Raw genomic sequence first — 24555 nt, 5'->3', positions numbered from 1 at the left:
TGCTTGCTTCTTGTCAGGTATTGTCCTAGGCAATTTATAGACTATCTCATTGCGGCTACCATCTTCCTTGATAGTCAGAGAAATTGTGATTGTGACTTAATACCTCCCTTTCATTCATCTCTTAGGTCCTTCTTCCTTCTATTTCCAATTTTTTGTTTTGAAAAGTTTTAAACCTACATAAAAGTTGAAAGAGTGAATACCCATAGGGCCCTCACCTAGATTTGCTACTTTAGCTTTCCCTCTCTTTCTGTCTCTATCTACCTATCTATCTCAATTGACTTATGTGGCGTATATAAATACACCTTTTTTTCTGAACTGTTTGAAAATAAGCTGTATAGATCTCGTGACATTTCATCCCTGACGTTTTCAACATGTGTCTCCTAAGAACAAGGACATTCTTCTACAATTACCACAACATCTTTATCACATTGAGAAAATTTAACAAGGATAGGGTAATTTTATGGAATATACAGTCTATATTCCAGTTTCCCCAATTATCCTAATAAAGTCCTTTGTAGCTGTTTTATTTTAAAATTTCTATCCAAGATCCAGTCAGTTATCACACAGTGAGTTTAGTTGTTATATCCCTTTGATTTCCTTTACTTTAGAACAATGACCCCTACCTTTTCTCTTGATTTTTTTTTTCAGGTCACTTATTTTGTAGAATGTTCTATAATTTATATAATAGATTTATGTTAAGATTTTTGGCACAAATACTATATAAGAGATGTTTTTTCATATATCAAAAGTTATACAGTGTCAAATTATTCTATTATTGATGATGCTATGTGTGATCACTGGTGTCTGTTAGGTTTCTCCATTGTGAAGGTATATTTTCTTTTTGTAATTAATAAGTAATATGTGGGATGATCCTTTGATTCTGTGTGAATATTATGTTCCCCAATAATCTGTTACCAAATGGTTTTAGCATTTATTGATGTTCTTTCTCTGAATCAATTGTTACATTTGTGGTTGTAAAATGGCGATTCGCTAACTTATTTATTAGCTGACATTCTTCTGAAAAGAAGAGCTTTCTTTTCTCTGCACTTTCCCTTCCCTTTCTGAGTAACACCATGGGCTAATGGATTCCTTTTGACCATTGTATTGTAGTTTATTACCACCGTTCTTCTTTTGGATGGTCATGTTGATCCAAATGTGGCCATGGGAGCCCCTTCAAGCTGGTTTCTGTGCCCTTTTGATGTGTCTCCATCAGTTTTTGAGCATGCCTTTGTTTCTGGCATAACAAGATATTCTCCACACATGCTTTCATGCATTCCATCACTTCTCAAAGGAGCTTTGCTTCCCTTTAGTAGCAATAGTATTAAGAAATCAAGATTTTCGTGCTAATACGTTCATTGCTACTGATCTCCCAGGAAATTTTGATTCTATCTTTCTAACATACCTCTTTCCTTCTCATTTTTGCCTTCTCACTATCTCTGACTTGACTTATACCTTTATTGTCTCCTTCTTGGACTGTTGCAGTAACCCTTCAACAGTCTTCTTGTCTCCATGATTTTCCCTTCCATTTTATCCTTCACACAGCCACTGGAATTCTCTTCCCAAGTCACAATTGAGATGGTCTCAAAAATATCTCCTCACACCTTTGGTAATTATGGAAAAATTGTTCTTTTTCTTTAGCATCTGTCTCAAGAGTCTTTAAAGTCTTGAGAATATTTGTTGGAATTTCTAGCCTTTGAACTCTTTCTTTACTCTTTATACATTTTAGCTAACAAAATTACTTGTTTCCTAAAATTTTCATATATTTTTATATTTGTACATCTTTGGTCCAAGAAGTTCCTCAACTTAGAAAACCTTTCCTTTAATCTCAGCTCTACCTTATCCTTATATAAATATATTTTATTCTCTAAATTCTGCTTAATTACTATCTTTTCTGATAAGCCTTTTCCAATTCTCTGGCCATGTATAATTTGTCTTTTCTTGGCACCTTGCCTGAATCTCTATTTTGTCATATTTAATGTACTACTGTAGCTGTCTCTCTCCTCCATTAAAACATAGGCTTTGATTGTAAGAACCATATTTTAGTCATCTTTATTTCTTCCACAGTATCCAGCACAATGTTTTCTCATAGAGCACATTCTAGATGCTTGAATTGAGAGGGGCAAACTTGGGAGAGAGCTTCAGTACAACCCAGCGATTTGGTGGAACTTCTTATGTTGTGTGCTTTCATGCTCCAAATGTGGGGTTTTAGAACTGCCTGGTGCATAAGGTTGTGCTAGAACTTTCTCTTATCTTTCATTTAAAATAGTAAGAACTGAGAGTTATCTGTTCTCTAGCCCAATCATCTTCTCCAATATTTGGGCAGTCCACCTTTATTGATTTAGTATTTTAGTTTACTTCTTATCATCAGTTTGCCTCAAAAATCAGCCATTTTGTTGTATTAATTAGTTTTTAAATAACAAAAGAATTCCTATACTTCACTGATGGTAGACATTCTAGAATATATGCATCGTTTAAATTGGGGTTCAACAAACTTTTTCTGTAAAGGACCAGATAGCAACTATTTTAGAGTTTGTGGGCCATATAGTTTCTGTTGCAACTACCCAACTCAGTGGTAGTGCAAAAGCAGCCATAGATAATACATAAATGAATGGGTGTGGCTGTGTTCCAATAAAATGTTATTTATGCATACTGAATTTGACTTTGATATATTTTTATTTGTCATGAAATATTCTTCTTTTAATTTTTTTTAACCATTGAAGTATGTAGCAACTATTCTTTTTTTTGTTTTTTTTTTTTTTTTTTTTTTTTTTCATCTTATTGTTATGGGGGATACAGAATTGCAGGTTACATACGTTGCCCATGTACCGCCTTTCTCCCCAAGTCAGAGCTCCAGGCGTGTCTGTTCAGGTAGTGCGAGTTGCGCCCATCATGTAGGTATATATCCCTCCCTTTCCCACCCCCCCTTCCCGAGTCAGCACCTTCAAGCGTTACCATTCCCCAAAGGGTGCGCAATGCACTCATTGGTAGGCATACACCCATCCCCTCCCCCACCCCCCACCTCAGTCTGATATCCAATTGGTGTCGTTCCTAGATGTGTATTTAGGTGATGTTCAGGGAAACCAATTTTCTGGTGAGTACATGTGATGCTTGTTTTTCCATTCTTGGGATACTTCACTTAATATAATGGGTTCCAACTCTCTCCAGGAGAACCATAGAGATGTCGTATCTTCATTATTCCTCATAGCTGAGTAATATTCCATGGTATACATATACCACAGCTTACTAATCCAATAATGTATTGATGGGCATTTGGGTTGTTTCCACATCTTTGCTATTGTGAATTGTGCTGCTATAAACATTTGGGTACATGTGTCTTTGTTACAGAATGACCTTTTTTCCTTTGGGTATATGCCCAATAATGAGATTGCTGGATCGAATGGCAGGTCTACTTGAATCTGTTTAAGATACCTCCATAATGCTTTCCACAGGGGTTGTAGCAACTATTCTTAGCCCATGAGTTGTAGCTACAGGTTGAATCTGGTTTGCAAGCCATAGTCTGTCAACTCTTGGTTTAAACTAAGACTGCTCCAAATTTCTTACCTGAGCTAATTCTGATTTGACTATAAGATGTGTAACAGTGAATAGTTGCTTTGCTAAGAGTATGTCCTTGACAGTTTTCAAAAGTGGAACATTTTAAAATAAATTTGAGTCTGAAAGTATATAAATATATCAGAATTTAATATTGGAATTTATAGCAAAATTTATTTTACCTGGGTAGTCTTGGATTTTAGGGAATTTAGTGATTAACACACATAAAGAACCTTGTTAAATAGTTTGTGGAGAAAATAAGTGAAATACCAAATTATAGACAATTATTTAAAATCGAGATTACTCATTGGTCCATTGTTTAAACATATTTTGAAAAGTTACAGTCTGCCCTCTCATAGTCACTTTAAAGAATAAGATTTCACTTTCAGAGTCAAGGAATATTGGAGACTAAAGCATAGATAAGAAGTAGACAGACAAAAAACTCCCCCTTGAGCTCAGATATTTTTGTTTCAATTTTGTAACACGAGATCTATTAAGTGTGTTCAATATGTGGCAATATTTGATTACAGTGTCTTCCATCTTAAAAGTTACCAAAAATATCCAATATAATGGAGTGTATTCACAGTCATTAAAATATATAGGACATAGATATTTATTAACAAATAAATATCTGGAATAACATTCATGGTAAATAGCGGAAAAAAGGTAACAAAGCTATATATTTTCCCATTTGGCAAGGAGAAAATAAGTATGAATCGAAATAGATTTAGATAAATATATACAAAAGCATTAAAGTGGTATTCAATTGGTGATTGACTTATGGACATATGAACATGTTATATGTTAATCTTTTTTTTATATGTTAATCTTAATCTATAATTTTACACTGAAATTTTAGTGCTTTTGTATTATAACAAAATTATTTTTAATTAACAAATTGGACAGCCAATTCTCTAGAATTCATAATATCATTCAAGATTGAGTCAGTAAGTTATGTTTTAAAAGCATCAAATAATATTTGATTTTCTTAGGGACTTTTCTTTTTAAACCAAAATGCTGAAATTCCTTTAAACTTTTTTCATTTGCAATTGTTTTTCAGGGTGATGATGATGCTTATCTGTGTATTCGTGAAGATCAGACAGTGCACATACAGCCTTCCCATTTGACAGGGCGAAGTCACCCTGTGATGGACTCCAGGGTGAGTGTGAAAATTCTGGGAAGCTCCACTTCCCAGAAGGCTGGTCCGCTTTCCAGCTATGTGGCTATCACTGGCACAGCTTGCTGCAAGATGGTCTCCAATCCCTGCAGTTACAGCCTAGCTTGAGCAGGTGCCTGGCAGCAGGGTTCCTTTCACAATAATCTCTGAGAAACTTTTCTACACTTTAGATAGCACAAGACAAATTTCTCTTGTAGGGAAAGATGAATTCTTGCTTGTGTCACTTAAATCCTTTTTGTTGCTTCTTACAAAAAAGTATTTTATGGCTTGCTAAGATAGAGCATTAACCCCTTTTCAAAAGCTTACAGACAGGTTTTTTTTTGTTTTTTTTTTTGAGACAGGGTCTTGCTCTGCTGCCCAGGCTGGAGTGCAGTGGCATCATCATTGCTCACTGCAACTTCAAACTCCCAGGCTCAAGTTATCCTCCTGCCTCCGTCTCCTGAGCTAGGAGTACAGGCACATGCCACCGTATTCAGCTAATTTTTTTATTCTTTGTAGAGACAGAGTCTCGTTATGTTGCCAAGCTGGTCTTGAACTCCTGGCCTCAAGTGATTCTTCTGGCTCTGCCTCTCATAGTGCTGGGTTTACAGACATAAGCCATCATGCCCAGCGCCAGACAAGTATTCAGGAAGAGGCTTATGTTAGTGACAGAGTTTCTTGACTAGTGAGAAGGAGGAGCACATTTGGTTAAAACTGGTGCCCACCAGTTGTCTTAAGTGCCCTGTGTTGGCATCTGTGTCAAAGGTGGGCTATTTCAGGTAGAGGAGTGTCTTTTTCACAGGGCAGTGAACAAGCAGTGAGCTCTGAAAGAGCGGTAGCTATCACTTAATGACATAGCAAATGAGCTCTGACTGAACAGTAGCTATCACCTAATGCATAACTGTCCAGAGCTTTCCCATGGGGTTGACTCTCACAGCTGGCTTGGAACTTCTCCCCAGTTACATGTTGCATTTTGGCCACTAGGGTATTACTAATGGTTTCTTCAGTGTTTTTGATTGTGTGCTAGTGGCCAAATGGAGTTAGTTCATCTGCTAAAATTTCCAACCCCGGTCAAGGAATTGTGGGGTTCTGGCTCAAAGTAAAAATAATATTTTTGCCAAATGGGATAAAAACAAATAAACTGGAGAAAATGTTTCTTGTACTCTTCAAAGAGGAAGTGGAAAAACAATGATATTGCAGACAAAGCATACACATAAGGTCTTAGAAAAAGGAAATTGAATGGGGCAGGATTTTGATCATATCTTATTTTTAGCAAATATTTGGGAAGTGCTAAGAAGACTCATTGTGTATGTTTGTAGGATACTCTTGAAGATATGGCTTGGAGGTTGGCAGATGGTATTATGCAGTGTTCCTTCAGAAGAAACATTACCCTTCCTGGGGTTAAGAATAGATTTGATCTAAACACAAGCTACTACATATTTCTAGCAGATGGTGCAGTTATTGATGGTAAGTATATTGATAAAAACTGTCTTTTCAAGCTTTTTGTTTCTCTTCCTTCCTCCCTTCCCCACCTCCGCTCTTTTGGAGAGACTACTATCATAAGGTACACACTTATGGATAAGGAGTTATAACCCTTTTCCATTTTGCCTAAAAATTTTTTGACTTTTAGTTAAGATGCTCTTATAGCTGTGCTTCTCTGGAAACTAGATAAAGGTAGAGTGTCAACTATGTTAAAAGGCAGCATTGCCTATGATCAAAATCGCCTCTGGTTGGTAAAATGCATTTGACCAGAAGAACTATAAATACCTTGCAAGAAGCCATATCTTTGGGCTTCCCTGAATGTAGTGACATTAGCATTGCAGGGACCCTAGAAACAGTGCCTGTGGGGTTATTGCAAGAGATAGTGGTTCTTGTAAGAAAACCTGCCCAATAGGAATCTCATTTCCTTAGACCTGAGCTTCCTCCAGGGAGGTGAGGAGGAGATAGAATAGCTGCTGGACAGCTGAGTGAACTGTTCCATGACCTCCCGTTGCGGGAAGAATGCCTCACACTGCCCTGCTGGTGTGCTGTGTTTCATGTCCTACATCTTCCTAAGTGAATCTGATGCCAGGTGCAGCCTAAGGTATTGATAGTTCTGTGTTGAATGTTTAGTTTATCCTTGAGATGACTACACTGGTGGATACTGTAACACACATTAATAGGAATAATTTGATTTTGTTTAAGGTCTTGGCTAATGATGTTTTGAGGTGCTGCAAGAAAACCCAATATAGTATTTAGTGACTCATCTCTTAGGGGATAACATTGGCCTAAAATTTTGAGAATATAGCCTACTTTGAAAATAGTGAGAAGGTGGGCATGTAGAATAGAGAGTCAGGGGTGGGATAAAGGGAGAAGAAGAGCAGGAAATGTGGTACAGATAAAATTGTGAAAAGCCTAGAATATTCTATCATGTGATTTAAATTGTCTATTATTGGTAAAATAGAGCCCCAAAATGTTTCGAAGCAGGATAAAATGTATACTTGGTGTCAGAGAAAATTTAGCAAGATTTGAAGATTTAGTTATAGGTGATATGTATAGTTACTGAACTGAAATTATGTATTTCACCCCCCGCCCTTTTTTTGAGACAGGTTCTCATTCTGTCACCTGGGCTAGAGTGGTGCAGTGGTGCAATCATAACTCACTGCAACCTCAAACCCCTGGGCTTAAGCAAACCTCCCATCTCAGCTTTGGAATAGCTAGAACTACAGATGCATGCTATAATACCATGCCTGGCTAATTTTTAATACATTTTTTTTGTAGAGGTGGGGGTCTCGCTGTATTGCTTAGGCTGGTATTGAACTTCTGGACTCAAGGGATCCTCCTGCCTCAACCTCCCAAAGTGCTGGGATTATAGGCATGAGCTGCCATGCCCTGCCGGCCATTTTACTTAAATGGAAAAGTTTTGTTGTATAACAAAGTGTGCGTGTGTGTGTGTGTGTGTGTGTGTGTATGGCATTGCCAAACCTTTCTTCATGGGTTAGCATTATAGAAATCAGCACATATTTTCCAATAGGAACAATGTTTTAAGTGGTAGTTCTAACACCCTCAGTAAAACCTAGTTAATGGACAAAATGTGTAAAGAACAGAGCATTGTTCTATTTCCTTTGCCTGCTGATATCGCTGCATGGGAGGGAGAACCTCTGCCTTATCTCTTGTGGTGTTTCTGGAAGTGTGGGGCTTAATCTGTTTCAGAACCACCTGAAGTGACTGATAGCAATGCAGATTTCTGACCTCCACCTCAGACCCACTGAATCTGTCATTGGTGCCTGGAATCTGCATTTTAACAAGCACCCTAGGTGATTGTAAGTGGGCTGTAGTTTGATAACTTACTGCTCTAGGATGGGATTTTCCCAACTAAGGTGAACATATTGCAAGGCAGTCCAGGAAATACAGCATATAATACTAGAACTTCTTTTTTCTAGGTTTATTTTTTATCTCATTTAAAAATTTTCTGTTTTAATATATTTTATAGTATACATATTAAAACAATAATACATGGATATGTTTATTACAAATATATGTATACTAAGGGCTCATGCTCATTTTTTTTAACTGGTGGAGTACAATACAGACAAAACAAAACACCCCAAAAAACAAACCTGGAGATTGCTACTCCAGGAAATTCATTTTCCAATTCTTTTATACTAGGGAACAAAGGACAGTTACCACATAAATCATTGTCTTTTCTATTACTTAGTCATATGTATGTGGACCATTTGTAAGTTGAACTCTGCTTAAAAACTGAGCTTTAAGCCAATTTTCAAAGTAATCATATCTTTGCAACCCATATGAATGTAAAACGTGCCCCATTTCAGTAAAATCTCATAATGATCCATCCTTTTAAAACCTTTTGCTAACTGCTATTTTCTCCACAATGCTGACAGTATCCTATTTTGGGATAAGCAAATGTAAAATGCTGAGAGTTTTAAACTGAAAGATAGAAATCACTTGGATAAAGACGTAATTCATAATTAGGAAACCTACCAATTTCAATAATTAATGATGTAGAGACCCTGTTATCACATGACCTGTTATTTAAACAATTTAGGAATACTATAGGTCACATAATACTGCAGAGTCTTGTACTAAGCATGAACTCCCTTAGAGTAGCACTGCAAAATTATAACAGCGTCATGCAATGGAACTCTAAAATTATAATGGACTTCTGCTTTCATGAAGGTTAAGTTCATGCTTAGTTCACGGCTCTATGGTGATTTAGAGTTTAAAAACACTTTTCTTCCAACTTGTCTCTCAGGCTCATTGGGACTGTGGTCTCTTTTTCATCATTGCCACTCAACTAATACAGGATTTTTAGCTTCTTTAGTGCCTTTCTTGTCATTTTTGGTAGTTTTCTTGATTGTTTTCTTTTTGACACTTTTGTAGCTCCTGACAGTTATCATCTCTTTCTTCTTGACACTCTTTTTTCTTGGCAGTCATTACATAAAGCACTTCTCATTTTCTGCGTTATAACAAGCCATGATGTAATAGTATTTGCTGAATGAATAACCAAGAGTCCTAATATCATTTTTTGAATAGTCCCTTTTTTCCTCCATTATTTCAAAGACTCTTTTTTTTTTTTTTTTTTTTTTGAGACAGAGTCTCACTCTGTTGCCCGGGCTAGAGTGAGTGTCGTGGCGTCAGCCTAGCTCACAGCAACCTCAAACTCCTGGGCTTAAGCGATCCTACTGCCTCAGCCTCCCGAGTAGCTGGGACTACAGGCATGCGCCACCATGCCCGGCTAATTTTTTTGTATATATATATATTTTAGTTGTCCATATAATTTCTTTCTATTTTTAGTAGAGACGGGGTCTCGCTCTTGCTCAGGCTGGTCTCGAACTCCTGACCTTGAGCGATCCACCCGCCTCGGCCTCCCAGAGTGCTAGGATTACAGGCGTGAGCCACCGCGCCCGGCCTCAAAGACTCTTTATAATACACTAAAACCTATCAATAAATTGAACTATTTCTGGTTTGTCCATTCTTCTATTAATCTATTTGTCTATTCTTGTATGAGTTGGAATTACTATGGCTTTATAATAGATTCTAAATGTTGATAGAACAAGATTCCCCTTCTGGCCTTCTTTTTCAAGACTTTTTGCCTCTGTGTGTATCTCTTCTTCCAGATGAACTTTAGACATGATTTGTCAAATTCTCTTGATCCTATTGGGACTGGGATTGAAATTGCAGTGAAATTTTAGATTAATTTGGGGAATAATAACTCTTTGCAATAGTGAGTCTTTCTATGCAGGAACATATTGAGATATTCCATTTAATCAGGTCCTGCACGTGTGTGTCTTTCCATGAAATTTTATGGTTTTCTTTGTATCTTCATTATGGGGCTCATATATTTTTTGTTACTTTGTTCCTAGGTTTAATAGTTTCCTAAAACAGATAATTGTGAATGGGATTGTTTTTCATACATTTGCTAAATGTGTTGATGTATAGGAAAATTATTGATTTTTAAATATTTATCTTGAATTTAGCCACCTAGTTTTCCAGTTGATTATCTTGGATTTTTCTAGATAAATGTCATATCCTGTGGAAACAATGACAGGTTAATAGCCCTCATTTTCTTTTTTGTCTCATTGTATTGTCCAGTTCTTGCAGAACAGTATAGAATGGCAGCAGTGAGGTGGCAAGAGACCCTTTTATCACATGACCTGTTATTTAAACAATTTAGGAACACTATAGGTCACATAATACTGTGGAGTCTTGTACTAATCATGAATCCCCTTAGAGTAGCACTGCAAAATTATAATAGAACAATGCAATGCAACTCTAAAATTATAATGGACATCTGCTTTCATGAAGGTTAAGTTCATGCTTAGTTCTTGTTCTGTTCCTGATTTTGACGTGAATGCTTCTGGTATTCAGCGTTAAGCATCTTGTTCGTGGTATTTTTCTGGTGGATGTCCTTTATTGTGTTGAGGAAATGTTTTTCTGTTCCTAATTTTATTAAGAATTTTTATCATGAGGATGTGCTGAATTTCATCGAATATTTTTTGGACAACTATTGAGGTGATGTTTTATTAGTTTTTTATAGATTTATGGATGTTGAATGATCCTTATGTTTCTGGGATAAAGCTTACTTGGTCATGTTTTATTATTCTTTTAATACACAACTGATTTGATTTGCTAATACGTTCTTTAAGCTTTTTACATCTATGTTCATTAGTGATTTTGGTCTATGGTTGTGGGCTTGTGAATGTGGGTAGGCACTTAAGTGAACACACACATGACTAGTTTTGGTTTCCGTATCATGCTAATCTTATAGAATGAAATCTAGAAAAGCTTAAGTAAAAAAAGAATTTTTAAACTTAAAAAAATTTTTTTAATGGTACAATAGAACTCACCTACGTAACAGTATTATTGTGGGATGGAAATATTTAACTAATTAAAAAATTCTTCTATTACTCACCATGGTTACTACTTTGGTCAATTTTTGTAATTTTGTATTTTCTTAGAAATTCATCCATTTCATTTAGATTTTGAGATTTTTTTTGGCTGATTTAAAGTTGTATATAGCATTTTTATATAATTATAAGAATGTCTTCTATACCAGCAGCTATGTCGCCCTTTTAATTTCTAACACTGTTTGTTATGCTTCCTTTTATGGTGTGGTCAGAGGTGCCAAAAAATTGATTTTACTAACTTTTTACAGGATGACTTTTCTGATTTTTAGGCTTACTAGTTTTTTATGTTATACCTTTAATTTTAATCAATCTTCTTTTTTGGTTTCCAGGGTTATATTTTGTTATTTTAAATGCACTTTGAATGAAATGATTATTTCAATACTTTTTCTTTTTCTTTTTTTAAGAAAATGCTTTTAAGTTGATAACAAGTTCTTTTGAATAGTACCTTGATTGCACCACATGTGGGTATTTTTTTTTTTTTTTCATTTTTTTGTAGAGCAAAAGAACTTTCATTTCCTGTGGGAATTCAAATTGGTACAGCTACTTTGGAAGACAGATGACAATCCTTTACAAACTAAACATTATCTTACAAGATAATTCAGCAATAGGACATCCTGGTATTTAATCTAATGAGTTAAAAATTTATGTGCACAATAAATCTGCACATAAATATCCAGAATATATAAAGAAATCATGAGAAAGCAATAAACAAATGATCTAAAAATAAGAAAGTTACTGAAAACTATTTTGTAGGAGTTGAGAGATCACATATGAAAACTGGTCAATCTCATGACTGATTAGTAAAAAACAATATAAAATTACACAGTGATTCCCATTTCATATGCACTAGATAGGAAAAAATAATACAGTAGATTATCTCATTGTTGTCAGTCATGTGGAATAAGTAAACACAACATCACATGTGTTTTGATACCAAGTGTCTTCATTGTTATACATCTTTGAGAAGACTTGTGCTTTTAGTTTTGATTAGGGTTATTAAAAAGAGTAGTTTATAAGTATCTAGTTGGACTATTTTCCCCCTAGCTTTTTTTCATTTTTTACTTTTGTTACATTCTGGACAGATAGTATAATCTGTATACCATGTAGTTATTTCCTTTTGGAAATTATTGAAATGTAGTCTGTGGCCTAATATTTGTCCTGTGTTTGAGACAAAGGTTCATTTATGTTATATCAAATGTTTTAATTATTTTTAACACTAGCATAGTACTCTCTAAAAAGATGTATGTTCCATAATTTATTTACTCACTCTACAATATATACATATTTTTGGCCATAATAAATAGTTGCTGTAAACATTCCTATACTTATCTTTGGTAGGATAGATTCCTAGAATGAACATACACACAAACATATGCACACTTGGAATAATTCTATACATTCACAGATTTAATTTGATATACAATAAATAGTAAAAATAAGTAATAAAATAATGATATATACTTAATTTGTTTATGTCACTATTATTTGGGATTTTTGTTTGTTAGTCAAATGCAGTCTGAATTGATCATGTGTCAAATACCATTATCATCAAAATGCTTTTTTTTTGTCCTCTACTCATCCTTTTCCCCCAATTCCAGTTAGTTTATTCTAGGATTTTAGATGCAGGTGGTGGTTAATAGCTTGTAGATTTTTGAAAATATGTATTCTCTTTCAAGAGTTATATTTGACATTTTCAATAATTTGTGACCATATTAACAGTAATTATTTTGACTTATTGTTTAACTCATCTTTTGCATACCACCAGTTCTCTTACCATAAATTCTCCATTCTAATCCTTGTTTTGATTCATCTCTTGGTTGGCTACATTATTTTTTTAACTTTTTTTAGGAAGGCTATGTGCCCTTGGGTATATCTTTATGTTACTTTAGCCATGAATGACATCTCTGTTGATATTTAATTATTTTTTATTACCTTAAGAAATTTTATTTCCATGCCATGTTCATCTCTCAATTCCTTTTTTTGGGGGGGCAGAATTAATTCTTATTTGTGGTTTTTAAAAAAAATTTTAGGTCGAATTTACAAGCACTCTCAGCAACCTTTGATTACATATGAAAAACATGATGTGACCGACCATCCAAAAAACATAGGAGGATCCCATTCCCTGCTCCTTCTGAAGGCTCATGGTAAGTTACCTGTGTAGTAGTATTACTACCTTGTGGTATAAACTTACCTGAGGACTCGGTGCTGGCTAGATTAGGAATGGTGGTGGGCATAATTTAGCAAATTTTCATAAATATTTTGTGTTTAAACATTAACATTTTCAGGTAGTATCATCTATCTTAATGTTTGCTGATTTTTATTAAAAATCGAGAGTCTGGCTAATTCAGTGGCTTTAACTCTGCACATTAAAATCACCAATGGAAATTTTAAGACATCTATGATTTTAAAAAGTATTCTAGTTGCTTCTAACTGCAGCTAGGGTTGAGTATCACTGGGTTAGTTAATTTAACTTTTATGAGACTTCAATTTTTACCATTTATTAAAATAAATGCTACTAAAAGAGTGATCTGCGATTTTGATTGTTTACTTATAATAGTAGCTTGGTTTCAAGGATACAGTTTTGTTGTTGAACTGATCAATGTACAACTATTTGAGGGTATACAAAGTACCCGTTGCTATACTTAGGTATCATGTAGCTAAATGAGGAATGGAAGAGCAGTAGCCTAAAATCAAGGCTCCCTATGCTCTGGTTCTAGAGATGAAAGTTGATTCCATTTAAAAAATAGCCTGGCTCATTGTTAAAAAGATGGGATTTAAAAGTAGGGGAATAGTGCAGGGTCTGTTATAGTATTACAAATTATTAGTGTTTTGGGAGAACTTTCCTTATTTGGTAAATTCCCTTTATATTCTTTAGAGTTATCCATTGTTGTAGAGTTTCTGTAAATATCACCATAGTTAAGCTTGAAAATAAGTTTACTGTTGTTAGTTTATATCTCTCATGTTGTAGCTCCAGTTTGGCAGTAATTGGATTCAGAAATAATGCACCTGTTTTTCATTGTTTTTTGGAGTGAGATATGAGAAGATTCTGAAATAATTGCAGACAAGCTGTATTAATATAATGGTTAAGAGTAGAGTTGCTAAAGCCAGACAGGGCTTATATCCTGACTTTGTAACCTTGGACAAACTGCTTAACTTCTCTATGCTTTAGTTTCTTTATCCAGCACAACTGGAATAATAATTGTAACTACATCATAGGATTGCAGTAAAGAGGAATTAAATACATGCAAAGCATGTAGGGTAGCACGTAATAGGAGTTAATGGAAGTGTCAGATGTTAGCAGTAGTAGTGGTGGTAAAGCTATGATGTATAGGTCTTTGGAGGCTGTGCTTATGTCAGCTGCATGTATTTTTCTGGCTTTTTATATTTTTCTGAGCATTTGGCCTGGTCATTTAAAAAATAGCTTGATTAGTTCGTGATGTCGACCACTGTATGTTTCTCACCTGTAGGTGCCTTGATGTTTGTGGCATGGATGACTACTGTTAGCATAGGTGTACTGGTTGCCCGGTTCTTCAAACCTGTTTGGTCAAGAGCTTTCTTCCTTGGTGAAGCGGTTTGGTTTCAGGTAGGTGGGGGAAAAAGGTTTAATGCAATTTTTGTATTATTTGAACATCGCAACATGAAAACATGAAGAGTGTATGTGCGTGTGTGTGCGTTTTACAATTCCAGTTGTTGTAGGTTTGGGATCCTCTTTTTTCCCTTTAGTTTCCTTAACCAATTGAGAGCAGACATAAGATGCTTATGAAGATCAGAATGCAGACAGCTTTATGAAGAGTCAGGCTGAATTGGAGATTGTGTCAGGGCCATGTGTGTCCCTTTGTCACAAAGACTTTGCGACCCGAATGATCCTTGTTTATACTTCTATTTATGGGGTGGGATGTTGGAAGAGTAATTACCCACTGCGCTGAGTAAAGATGGATCAAGGAAGGCAGGATACAGAAGAAAGATGAACCTGCTTGATGGGCCAATGGATGTTGGATTATCCCTCACTCATCAATCAGGTTCATCTGTCTCCTGTGTGGGTGGGAAGAAAAACTGAAAATCTTTTTTTTTTTTTAAAAAAAAAATTTTAAATTTTTATTTATTTTGTTATTTAAGCTCATTCCTGCTTTAGGAGAAAGTTATTTTTCATACTGCCCCCTCCCATGGGATGGTAAGCAGTCTCCCAATAGGAACATAAGCAAAAGCCAATAATACCCTTCAAAACAGAGCAAAACAAACCTCTTTCATGGGTAATGGAGTATAGACATTTGCACATATAGTGGAAGATCAATGAGTATGTGTTGAGTTAGAATGTGCATGCCTGCTTGCAGAAAAAAGTATTGCTTATGGGAACAGTTTTGATTTTGTAAGAGGGTATCCTTGATGCTTCATATAAATTTGTAGCTTTTGAGTTTTACTTTAACCTCATTTAGCACTGTTGTCTGGCAAGGCCAATCTGTTTCATTTTTTTCCCGACTGCTACATGCCTTGCACCTGTCTGTCTTTGCCTCTGGTTTTGTATATGTGCACTTTCTTGCTTGCACTCACTTGTGCGCGTGCGCTCTCTCTCTCTCTCTCTCTTTCTCATCTGCTCATGTGGAAGACTGGAAGATTTCCCAAATGGAAGACTCTGTCTTCTCTTTATCAATTCAAATCCTCCACTGCCTTTAAAATGATGGTATATATACACACACATACATGACAGTTTTATATTTTTTTATATATATGCATACGTATACACACACATATATATGTAGGGTGATATATGGTAACTATATATTCCAGTTTTTCTAGGATAGTTTTACTTTACACCAGTTATCCTGGCACAATGCATTAACAGTGCCTATTTTCACACTTAATATTCTCTTGTATCATGAATTATACATTTTATATATTTTTCTCTTATCTACTCAGTTACATCTGAAACTCCTCAGGAGACAGTATTTTTTGTTTCCTTGCTATCTTATTGCACCTGCTATAGCACTGTACGTGGTGGTGGAGCTTAAAAAATATCTTTGGAAGGAACTGAAGGGCTTGCTTGGCAAAGCAGTGCGCTCTGTGTGTGAAATACCCATTCCTGCTACTCTGTGCAGGTGAATTCTTGGCAAACACTTTTAAATGATGAGGATGGCAGCTTAGGGTTTTCTTTAAGGTTTAGGGTTATGCTAAGATTTTTTTATAACTAATCACAAACTGTGGCTAGATGTCAGGTGAGCCAGATGTGGTGATATGCACCTGTAGTCCCAGCAACCTTGAGCCCAGGCGTTTCAGGCCATCCTGGGCAACATAGTGAAATGCTATCGCTAAAACAAGCAGACAAACAAACAAACAAACATTGAACGCATGCCTTCAGTGAATCTTACCGCATGATTTTTTTCCCCATTGTAACTCCAACTCCTTTCTCGTATGTAGCTGTTTTCTCACTTTATCATTCCAACTTGCAGGTGCATCGGATACTCATGCTCACTACATCTGCCCTCACCTGCATTGCTTTTGTTATGCCTTTTGTATACAGAGGAGGCTGGAGTTGGGTGAGTATATCTTAAACAGGATGTTTTTATAGAAATCCATTTTGATGTCAAAGTAGGTTGCTGTTTTTTTCTCAAATGATGGGTAAAATATTCCTGCATGTATTTCTCTTTCTTTTTGAATCATCTGATGACTCTTTCTCACACCATTGGAGGTCAGGGCTAGGGTGAGGATGGAAGTGCAGAGTACTTAGTAATGAAATACATTATTAGGCTGCATCAAATGTTGTATGCACACTATAGCTTTAGTGAGTTTTCACCACTATAGAGTGATGAAAACTCAGCATGATATCTAAGGAACATGAACAATGTAAGTAGTTTTCTCTAACTAGTACTATGATTGCCACTAAGCTAACAAAAGTTGCATTTCTGCTATGTGACCAGCTGTGCGAAGTGCTTTACATGTGTTATTGAATTTAAATCTCAAATAAAGTAGGTATTGGTAATAATCCCATGTCACAAATGAAGAAACTGAAGCTTATTCCCAGATGCTTATCTCCAGCCTACACCTTTCCCCTGTCTTGACACTCACCCATCTAGCTCAAGCTGCACCCAGGACCCCAACTTGCACATTTAAGACATCAAACTTAACATGCCCAAAATGGAATTCCTGATCTTTTTTCCCTTCTTGCTCCACCTTCTGTGAGTCCCATGGTAGCTGTTGGAATTCCATGTTTAGATCAAAACCTTGGAATTATCCTTACCTGTGCTCTCTTGCATATCCCACATCAGATCCATTGGGAAATCCTATTGGCTCCACGGTGAAGGTATATCCACAGCCCACCACTTCTCACTGCCATCACCGACACTACTACGTGGGCTTGAACCACCATCTTTTGCCTGGACGTTGCAGTAGCCACCTAACTGGTCTTTCCACTTCAGCCCTCACTCATGTACTGTCTGTTTTCAACAAAGAAGGCAGAGTGATTTTTTAAAAATGTAAATCAGATCATGCAATTCCTGTGCCTCTCAATTTTACTCAGAGTAAAAGCCAAAGTTCTTCCAGTGACCTCCATGATTAGGCTCCCAGTCGTTCTCTGACTGGCCTCCTCCCCATCTCCATCTAGCGCATCCCCTTCCACTCTGGCCTTGTGCTGGTCTGCAGACCTGCCAGGCACGCCCCTTCTTTGTCTTCTTGGCAAAGATTCTTCCTTCTGCCTGGCACATGCTTCCTTCACTCCCTCACCTTCTTCAAGTCTTTGCTCAAATCAGAGCCTTTCAGGGGGCCACACCCTGCTTATTTTTTTTCCACAGCATTCTTTACCTTACGCCATTTCACATAATTTACTTATTATGTTTTTTCTTTGTCTGTCTTCCCACACTAGTATGGCCAGCTCTGTGAGAGCTGGGATAACCATCGGTATGTTCACAAGTGTATCCCAAGTACCCAGAACAGATTCTAGGACATAGAAGGGACTCAGTAAATATTTAGTGAATAAGTGAACAAGGCTTATTGAGAATAAGGGACATACCTAAGTTTAGAGCCTGTACTTCCCAGACACTCTTCCAGTTTTATAGCTAGTCAGAATTTGATATCTAAATTGGGTAGTTCAGAGTTTGGGCTGGTGCCACAAGGAGTGAGATTGATGAGTCTTGGGTCACAGATATCACTAGGGAACCTCCCTCCTGCTTTTTATTTTTTTAAAAAGAATCTTAAGGATAACCAACCTCCTACTTTTTAGGTAGTTCATGGATCAGTTAACCTATTTATTCTAAAGGAAATTATGAAGATTTTATGACATGAACTGAGACATCAGAACCTTATTTTACCCAGGTATTTGGAGCAAGGGTACCACTTACTTTGTAATGTTGTAGTTTATAGTCTTTGCCATTTATGAATAGGATAGTATAAAGGTTAAGAACACTGTTCTACAGCCAGACTACTTAGATTCAAATCCTGGGACCCCTTGGACAAGTTACTTAACTTCTCTGTCTTCAGATTACTCACCTATAAAATGGGGATAATGTAGTATGTATCTCACAGGCCTTCTGTGAGGATTGGGAGTTAGTTAATTGAAAAGTACTTAGGACAGTGCCCAGTACATTGTAAGCACATATAAGAATTTTGGTGGTGTTGCTGTTTTGTTTTTTTATTAGAAGACCTTTATGTCTCCACAGTCACGGTTATAGTTTTATATATGTATAACTGAGTCCCTGATTTGAGAGCGATTTTATATTGCTCTTTTGTCAGCCTTTAGTTCCTATTTACAAAGACTTCCCTTCATGGCTTAGAAACCATTATGTCCCCGTTTCTAGGTCACAGATTTATAGCCTACCTGAGCATGAGGGTCAATGTAACAGACTGTAGTATCCTTCCATCCAAACATGTCGCGGGTTGGAGCATCTTCTTTGCCCTTCTCTTAAGTGTTTAAGTGAAATCATTATGCCAAGTGGTCTTATCCAACTAGCTACTCTTTGGAGCAGGCACACATCACTCAGGGAGGAGTGTAGCAGAAACTGTTGAGATACTATGTTGATGTTTTTTCTTGGGTTAGATCTTCATTCTGAACAGAGGAGATAATCTCTTAATATAGTGGCTATACAGGTTATTCACTGAATCAACAAACATTTATTGAGTGACTAGGACTCTGTTAAGCTCCAGGGTTCCAGGGAATCCTATAGATCCCACAGCTTAGGGAAACCCAGAGGTCTAAACAAATCATTATAATACATCGGAATGATTGCTCTTGACATGTGGACACTAACTAGCCCCAGCTGGGCTGTGAATGATTGTGCCGGTGTTGGTACTCACTTAACATCCTGATGGGGGAGAGAAGCATTCTGTACGTGAACTCTGCCACAACCATTTATATACCGTGTGGCCTTGGATGCAGCCCTTGATAGCTCTGAGCCTCAGTTCCCCGATTGGTAAAATTGGGATATTGATAACCAATTGTCAGGCATTGTAGTGAGAATTAGTAGTGTGTGTAAAGAACATGTCTGGCGTAAAGTATATACTCAGTAAATGTTGCCTATTACCATCATCTTCATTACTGAATATTTAAAGCCATGGAAAAACACTAAGAATACATCTGTGTGTGCTATTTTTAACTTGAGGATTTAAATTGATGAGAGAGGCCGGGCGCGGTGGCTCACGCCTGTAATCCTAGCACTCTGGGAGGCCGAGGCGGGTGGATTGCTCAAGGTCAGGAGTTCGAGACCAGCCTGAGCGAGACCCCGTCTCTACTAAAAATAGAAAGACATTATATGGACACCTAAAAATCTATATAGAAAAAATTAGCCGGGCATAGTGGCGCATGCCTGTAGTCCCAGCTACTCGGGAGGCTGAGGCAGTAGGATCGCTTGAGCTCAGGAGTTTGAGGTTGCTGTGAGCTAAGCTGACGCCACGGCACTCACTCTAGCCTGGGCAACAAAGTGAGACTCTGTCTCAACAAAAAAAAAAAAAAAAAAAAAAAAAAAAAAATAAATTGATGAGAGAGATTGAGACCATTAAAGCAACATGACTTTGTTTAGCATGCAGGTTACCACCCGTACCTCGGCTGCATAGTGATGACTTTAGCAATTCTTCAGCCTCTTCTGGCAGCCTTCAGGCCACCTTTACATGACCCAAGGTACTTCCAGCTTTTATATATAAATGCTCTCTTAATGTGGATATCCTGAGTTGGCAAACCAATCCCTTTGCAAGTGGAAACATTTTGCATTTTATAAAATTCAGTGATAAATTGTAGTTACTTTGAAAGCCTTTAAAATGTATTTCAGATATCTAATTTCCAGGCAATAAGGGAAATTGCATGCTTTTTATTCTTTTGGGAATTAATTGTAGTTCCATTGCTTTTAAGAATACTGACTGGTTCTTTATCTTGGTAGAAGGCAAATGTTTAACTGGACTCATTGGAGTATAGGAACAGCTGCTAGAATAATAGCAGGTAAGTAACTGTGATGCCACTTATTCATATATAATTGCTGGTTGTTTATATAGCAAGTTGTAATTTGGCTTAAATGATTTTTAGATGCATTAGTAATTGGAGTAATTGGTTGTTGAGGAGAAATCAGCCTTAAACATTGAAATCCAGAAAGTAATTTCTAGAGGTAACTATTTAAGTCATTATTTCAGTTTTAAGTTTAAGGTTTTTAAAATGACTTTAAACTCTCCTTTTAAGACTTCTTTTTTAGCATTTGCCTTTCCCAGCAGAATAAGCTATACTGATGGCCAAACATTTGAGCGACTCAAGTTTAGGGTCATTTGTGAGTTGGGTTGAGGAGGACTGTTGGGTCCAAGCCCTCTGTCTCTAGGTCCTTTCCATGGGGCTTGTATCTTCCAGAGTAGGGTGGTTTTCAAAAGTCAAGTATGATTATCCAACACATTTTGATGCCTTATGTAATAAATGCCTAAGCAGGCACCTCCTGCCCTAACATTGCTGTAGTCTATGGGATTCTTTGTGAAAGAGGGAGTACAATCTGCAATGGTTTCCATACTTTTCTCCCTTTCTACTTTGCAGTTTGAAAGCTTTCTGGAAAGTTTAGGTGCCTCTTTTTTTAACAATTGGTAGATCATAATTATAATTTCCGATGTTGTTCTATCTAGCTTCACAATAAAAAAGACTAAATTAACTATTTGGTCTTAAATATTAATCTTATTTGTCTCATAAACTCTTTGTTGAATAATACACAAACAAGCACACACATAATTATGTCCCTTGGTGGGGACTGCATTTGAAGGTGTATTTTTTTTCTCTTAACATTAGTGGCAGCAATATTCCTGGGAATGGATTTACCAGGATTGAATCTTCCTTATCCACGGAAAACCTATGCAATGATCGGATTTGTAGCCTGGCACGTCGGGACTGAGATTGTTCTGGAGATACATGCTTATCGACTCTCTCGAAAAGGTAACCTGCTCAAAAAGCCATGTTACGAAGAATCATGTTTATACAAACTGGTGGAAGATAATTAGTTTCTTGATACTGATCGTTGACCATTACGTGGTAGGAATTTTCTGCTTTTGTTTTTTACATGGCTTAGTATGGGAATTTGTGAGTAAATATAAAGGAAGTATTTTAGGTTTTAGGGAAGAAGTCTTCTTTTACTCTGTGTCCCCGTCTGACTTGAAACCCATACAGATCGGGAACTCTGAAAGCCCGGAGCTGAGAGAACCCTGAGATGGAGGAAGAGACTCAGCCCTGGGGACAATTTTTACCTATTTCTCAAACTGACTGTGTGCTGTCACTTAGGTTGCCATGTACATAAATAGCTAGCTCGCTAGGGAGCAGGCTAGATAGGGAGGACTTACATTGCCTGTGCTCTCTAGTGGCAAGGTCTGTTTCGGTCTTAGAGCCAGGCAGCTCACGATACTTATAGCCACCACTAGTGGAGAAATTAGTAGAGAAGGGTGACATTTTAAACTTAGCTAAGCGTTGTCTGTGTCCTGTCTGGTTTTCAGCCCTTGAAATAAGTGAAGGTGGCCTTCTATAAACAAAAACTGTTTGTTGTCCAGTGTGTATGTTGTGAACCTAGGAGCCTGAGTGGCTTTTAGGAGCTGAGTAGTAAGTAGCTGTCCTGACACTTTTGGTTCTTGAAGGTTATATACACGGGGCGTTTGATGACCACTGAATTATGGCTTACTGTTTGAAACACATATGTTCTTAAAACTTGGATTGTTATCATATGTTAATTAGCTTGATTTAGCCATTTCACAATGTCATCATGTTACACACCACAAATATCTAAAATTTTTATTTGTCAGTTAAAAAACCCCAAAAACTTATATTGTGCAGACTTGGAGGTGGTGTTTATTGATTAAAAGAGGGCCTATTTAAGTTGTTTGACAAATATTCGCTATAGCTAGCTGGTCCCAATTTGTGAGAGTGTTAAGTATTTAGGAAGTTGACAACATTTAATAGCTTGAAATGGGAGAATTTACACCTTGAAAATTGATGAACACTGCAAATCAGGTGTTTTTTTTTTTTTTTTAAAGTTAGTTTACCTGCAGAACACTGTTCTTACAAACTTATGTTATTTTTCTTGGCAGTTGAAATATTGGATGATGCTAGAATTCAGATCCTTCAGTCGTTTACTGTGGCCGAAGCAGAGGTGAGTCCTTTTCTTCTTCATGGACATAACCCCAAGGCGGTACTTTTCCTCATATCTCAATTTTTCTTTCAGGGTCATACTTTTAAAAAGGTGGTCTTGACAATTTATGTCTGTGGGAATGTGACTTTTCTCATCATATTCTTATCTGCAATCAGCCATCTATGAGCAAGGAAAGACCTTGGCTCTTGTGGGCCAGGTGATGATTATCATCAAACCAGAGAAACTTGAAGCCTGTGCTGAGTCCGTGGAGCGTATCTGTGAATTCTAATTTGGAAGACCAGGGCCATGTCTACAGAGGCGTTCTGAAGTCTGGTCGTTAGGGATCAACATTCGGGAGGGTCATATAGACGAGAAGCTGTGTTAATTCTGGACTTTAGAGGGAAGGTTGTACTTGAGGAGAAAAGACTCTTCAATATTCCATGCCAAGATTTTAAGAATGTTAGTATTTAAGAAAATAAACAAGAACAATTTGGAAAAACAAAACAGATGTTACCAGGATAAAAAGGAGATTGTATTACAGTATACACATTTTGGACTACAAAGGTGCTGCAATACCTTCAAGAAAACATTTATTTTTACTAGTTTATCTGAATGGTCTTTGGACTTTTTAAATAGAAACTATGTTTTTCAGTCCAGTTTCGTACATGTTCTTTACTCTGTTTATTTTGTTACTTCTCTGGTAAAGGTCGAAGTGGGGATGACACAATTGTGGGTTTTATTGACATTTGAATGTATTATAAATATCTTCATTTCTTTCTTAGAAGTGAAATGCGAGTATGCATCTTCTGATTAAAGGCCTTCTTTATATATTCAGCTACAAAGCTAAAGTGCCATTTTATGTTAATTGTTTTGACCATAAAATTTAAGTTCTTACAGCATTTGTAGATTTGCATTTCAAAATTGATAAAACTCACCCTTGTGAATACATCTAACAACTGTTCTCTTTCTTTGCAAAAGTAATATGGGTGGTTCTGTTTTGTTAGACATTTCTGATGCTCTAATGAATCAGAATCGTTAGTGTTTTCCTTTTTATCCCATTAATTTATCTTCTATTTTATGGCTGGGTCTCATATTTGCTATGAGACTTCTAGCCAGTGGGTGGTGCTGTAATACCGAGGTATGAACTGCTTTGTGCCTGTTTCCTTGTGCCGACTCATTTTTGGTATTTGGATAACATCATGGGATGGTGTTTCCCTTAAATGCCAACTCTTCTTAGTCTTTATTTGAAAAATTTTTGTATTTTTTTATTGGGTCAGGTTATGGGTTAGAAACTCAAATTAGGGATTGCTGTTGTTTTCTAGTTTTCATTTCTGCTTTTCTAACCATGATTATTTGTAACAATTGTTTGATATTTCCTTTTACATTCCCCTGACCTTGTAACAACTGAATACAACTGTCTTAGGCAAAGGAAACAAGCAAAACTGGACATTTTTAAAATAAAAAATGTTTAGGGAGTCATAATTGATTTCTTTAGGTATTCTTTCTGATTATATTATAGTTTCTGCTTGTCCCAAGAACCTAATTTCTATATAGTGTAAATAATAGCCTCAGTTGTGTATCCTACATCTTTTACTGGGTAAAATGATGTGGAAGTTTTATTTTTATTTCTTATATAGGTTTATCATAAGTAGCTTAGGGCTTAGATATGAACTTTCTATGTTCATATTCTGTAGGTGCCATAGTATTTGCAGTCTAAACTTTCCTTTTGAATGTCTTTATTTTTTAAAAAAAACCATTTAGTATAGAAAATTAAATATATACTAAAATATTTTCCTCCAGTTTTCTGTTACAAGGGGCTTAAAGGTTAATAAATTTCTCCTAATAAGTTATATTCTGTATCTGACAAGGAAAAATTCTTTTA

At 36.4% G+C, this 24555-nt stretch overlaps 1 protein-coding gene across 1 annotated transcript in view; it reads left to right on the top strand.

Moving 5' to 3' along the window:
* FRRS1 (ferric chelate reductase 1) overlaps nt 1-24351 on the top strand; it is a 46407-nt gene extending 22056 nt beyond the window's left edge. The window contains exons 7-16 of the mRNA XM_069478273.1: nt 4610-4708; nt 6025-6172; nt 13146-13259; nt 14583-14698; nt 16560-16646; nt 20118-20215; nt 20472-20530; nt 21350-21493; nt 22633-22694; nt 22767-24351. Of these exons, the coding sequence (XP_069334374.1) occupies nt 4610-4708; nt 6025-6172; nt 13146-13259; nt 14583-14698; nt 16560-16646; nt 20118-20215; nt 20472-20530; nt 21350-21493; nt 22633-22694; nt 22767-22859 (1020 nt within the window). The 3' untranslated portion in view covers nt 22860-24351. The remainder of the gene's footprint in view (nt 1-4609; nt 4709-6024; nt 6173-13145; nt 13260-14582; nt 14699-16559; nt 16647-20117; nt 20216-20471; nt 20531-21349; nt 21494-22632; nt 22695-22766) is intronic.
* The last annotated feature ends 204 nt before the right edge of the window (nt 24352-24555 follow it).

The sequence above is a fragment of the Eulemur rufifrons genome, chromosome 8, assembly GCF_041146395.1.
Source record: "Eulemur rufifrons isolate Redbay chromosome 8, OSU_ERuf_1, whole genome shotgun sequence".
Taxonomy (NCBI): Eukaryota; Metazoa; Chordata; class Mammalia; order Primates; family Lemuridae; genus Eulemur; species Eulemur rufifrons.
The sequence above is the reverse complement of the archived record's forward strand: the minus strand, read 5'-3'. Positions and strand labels throughout refer to the sequence as shown.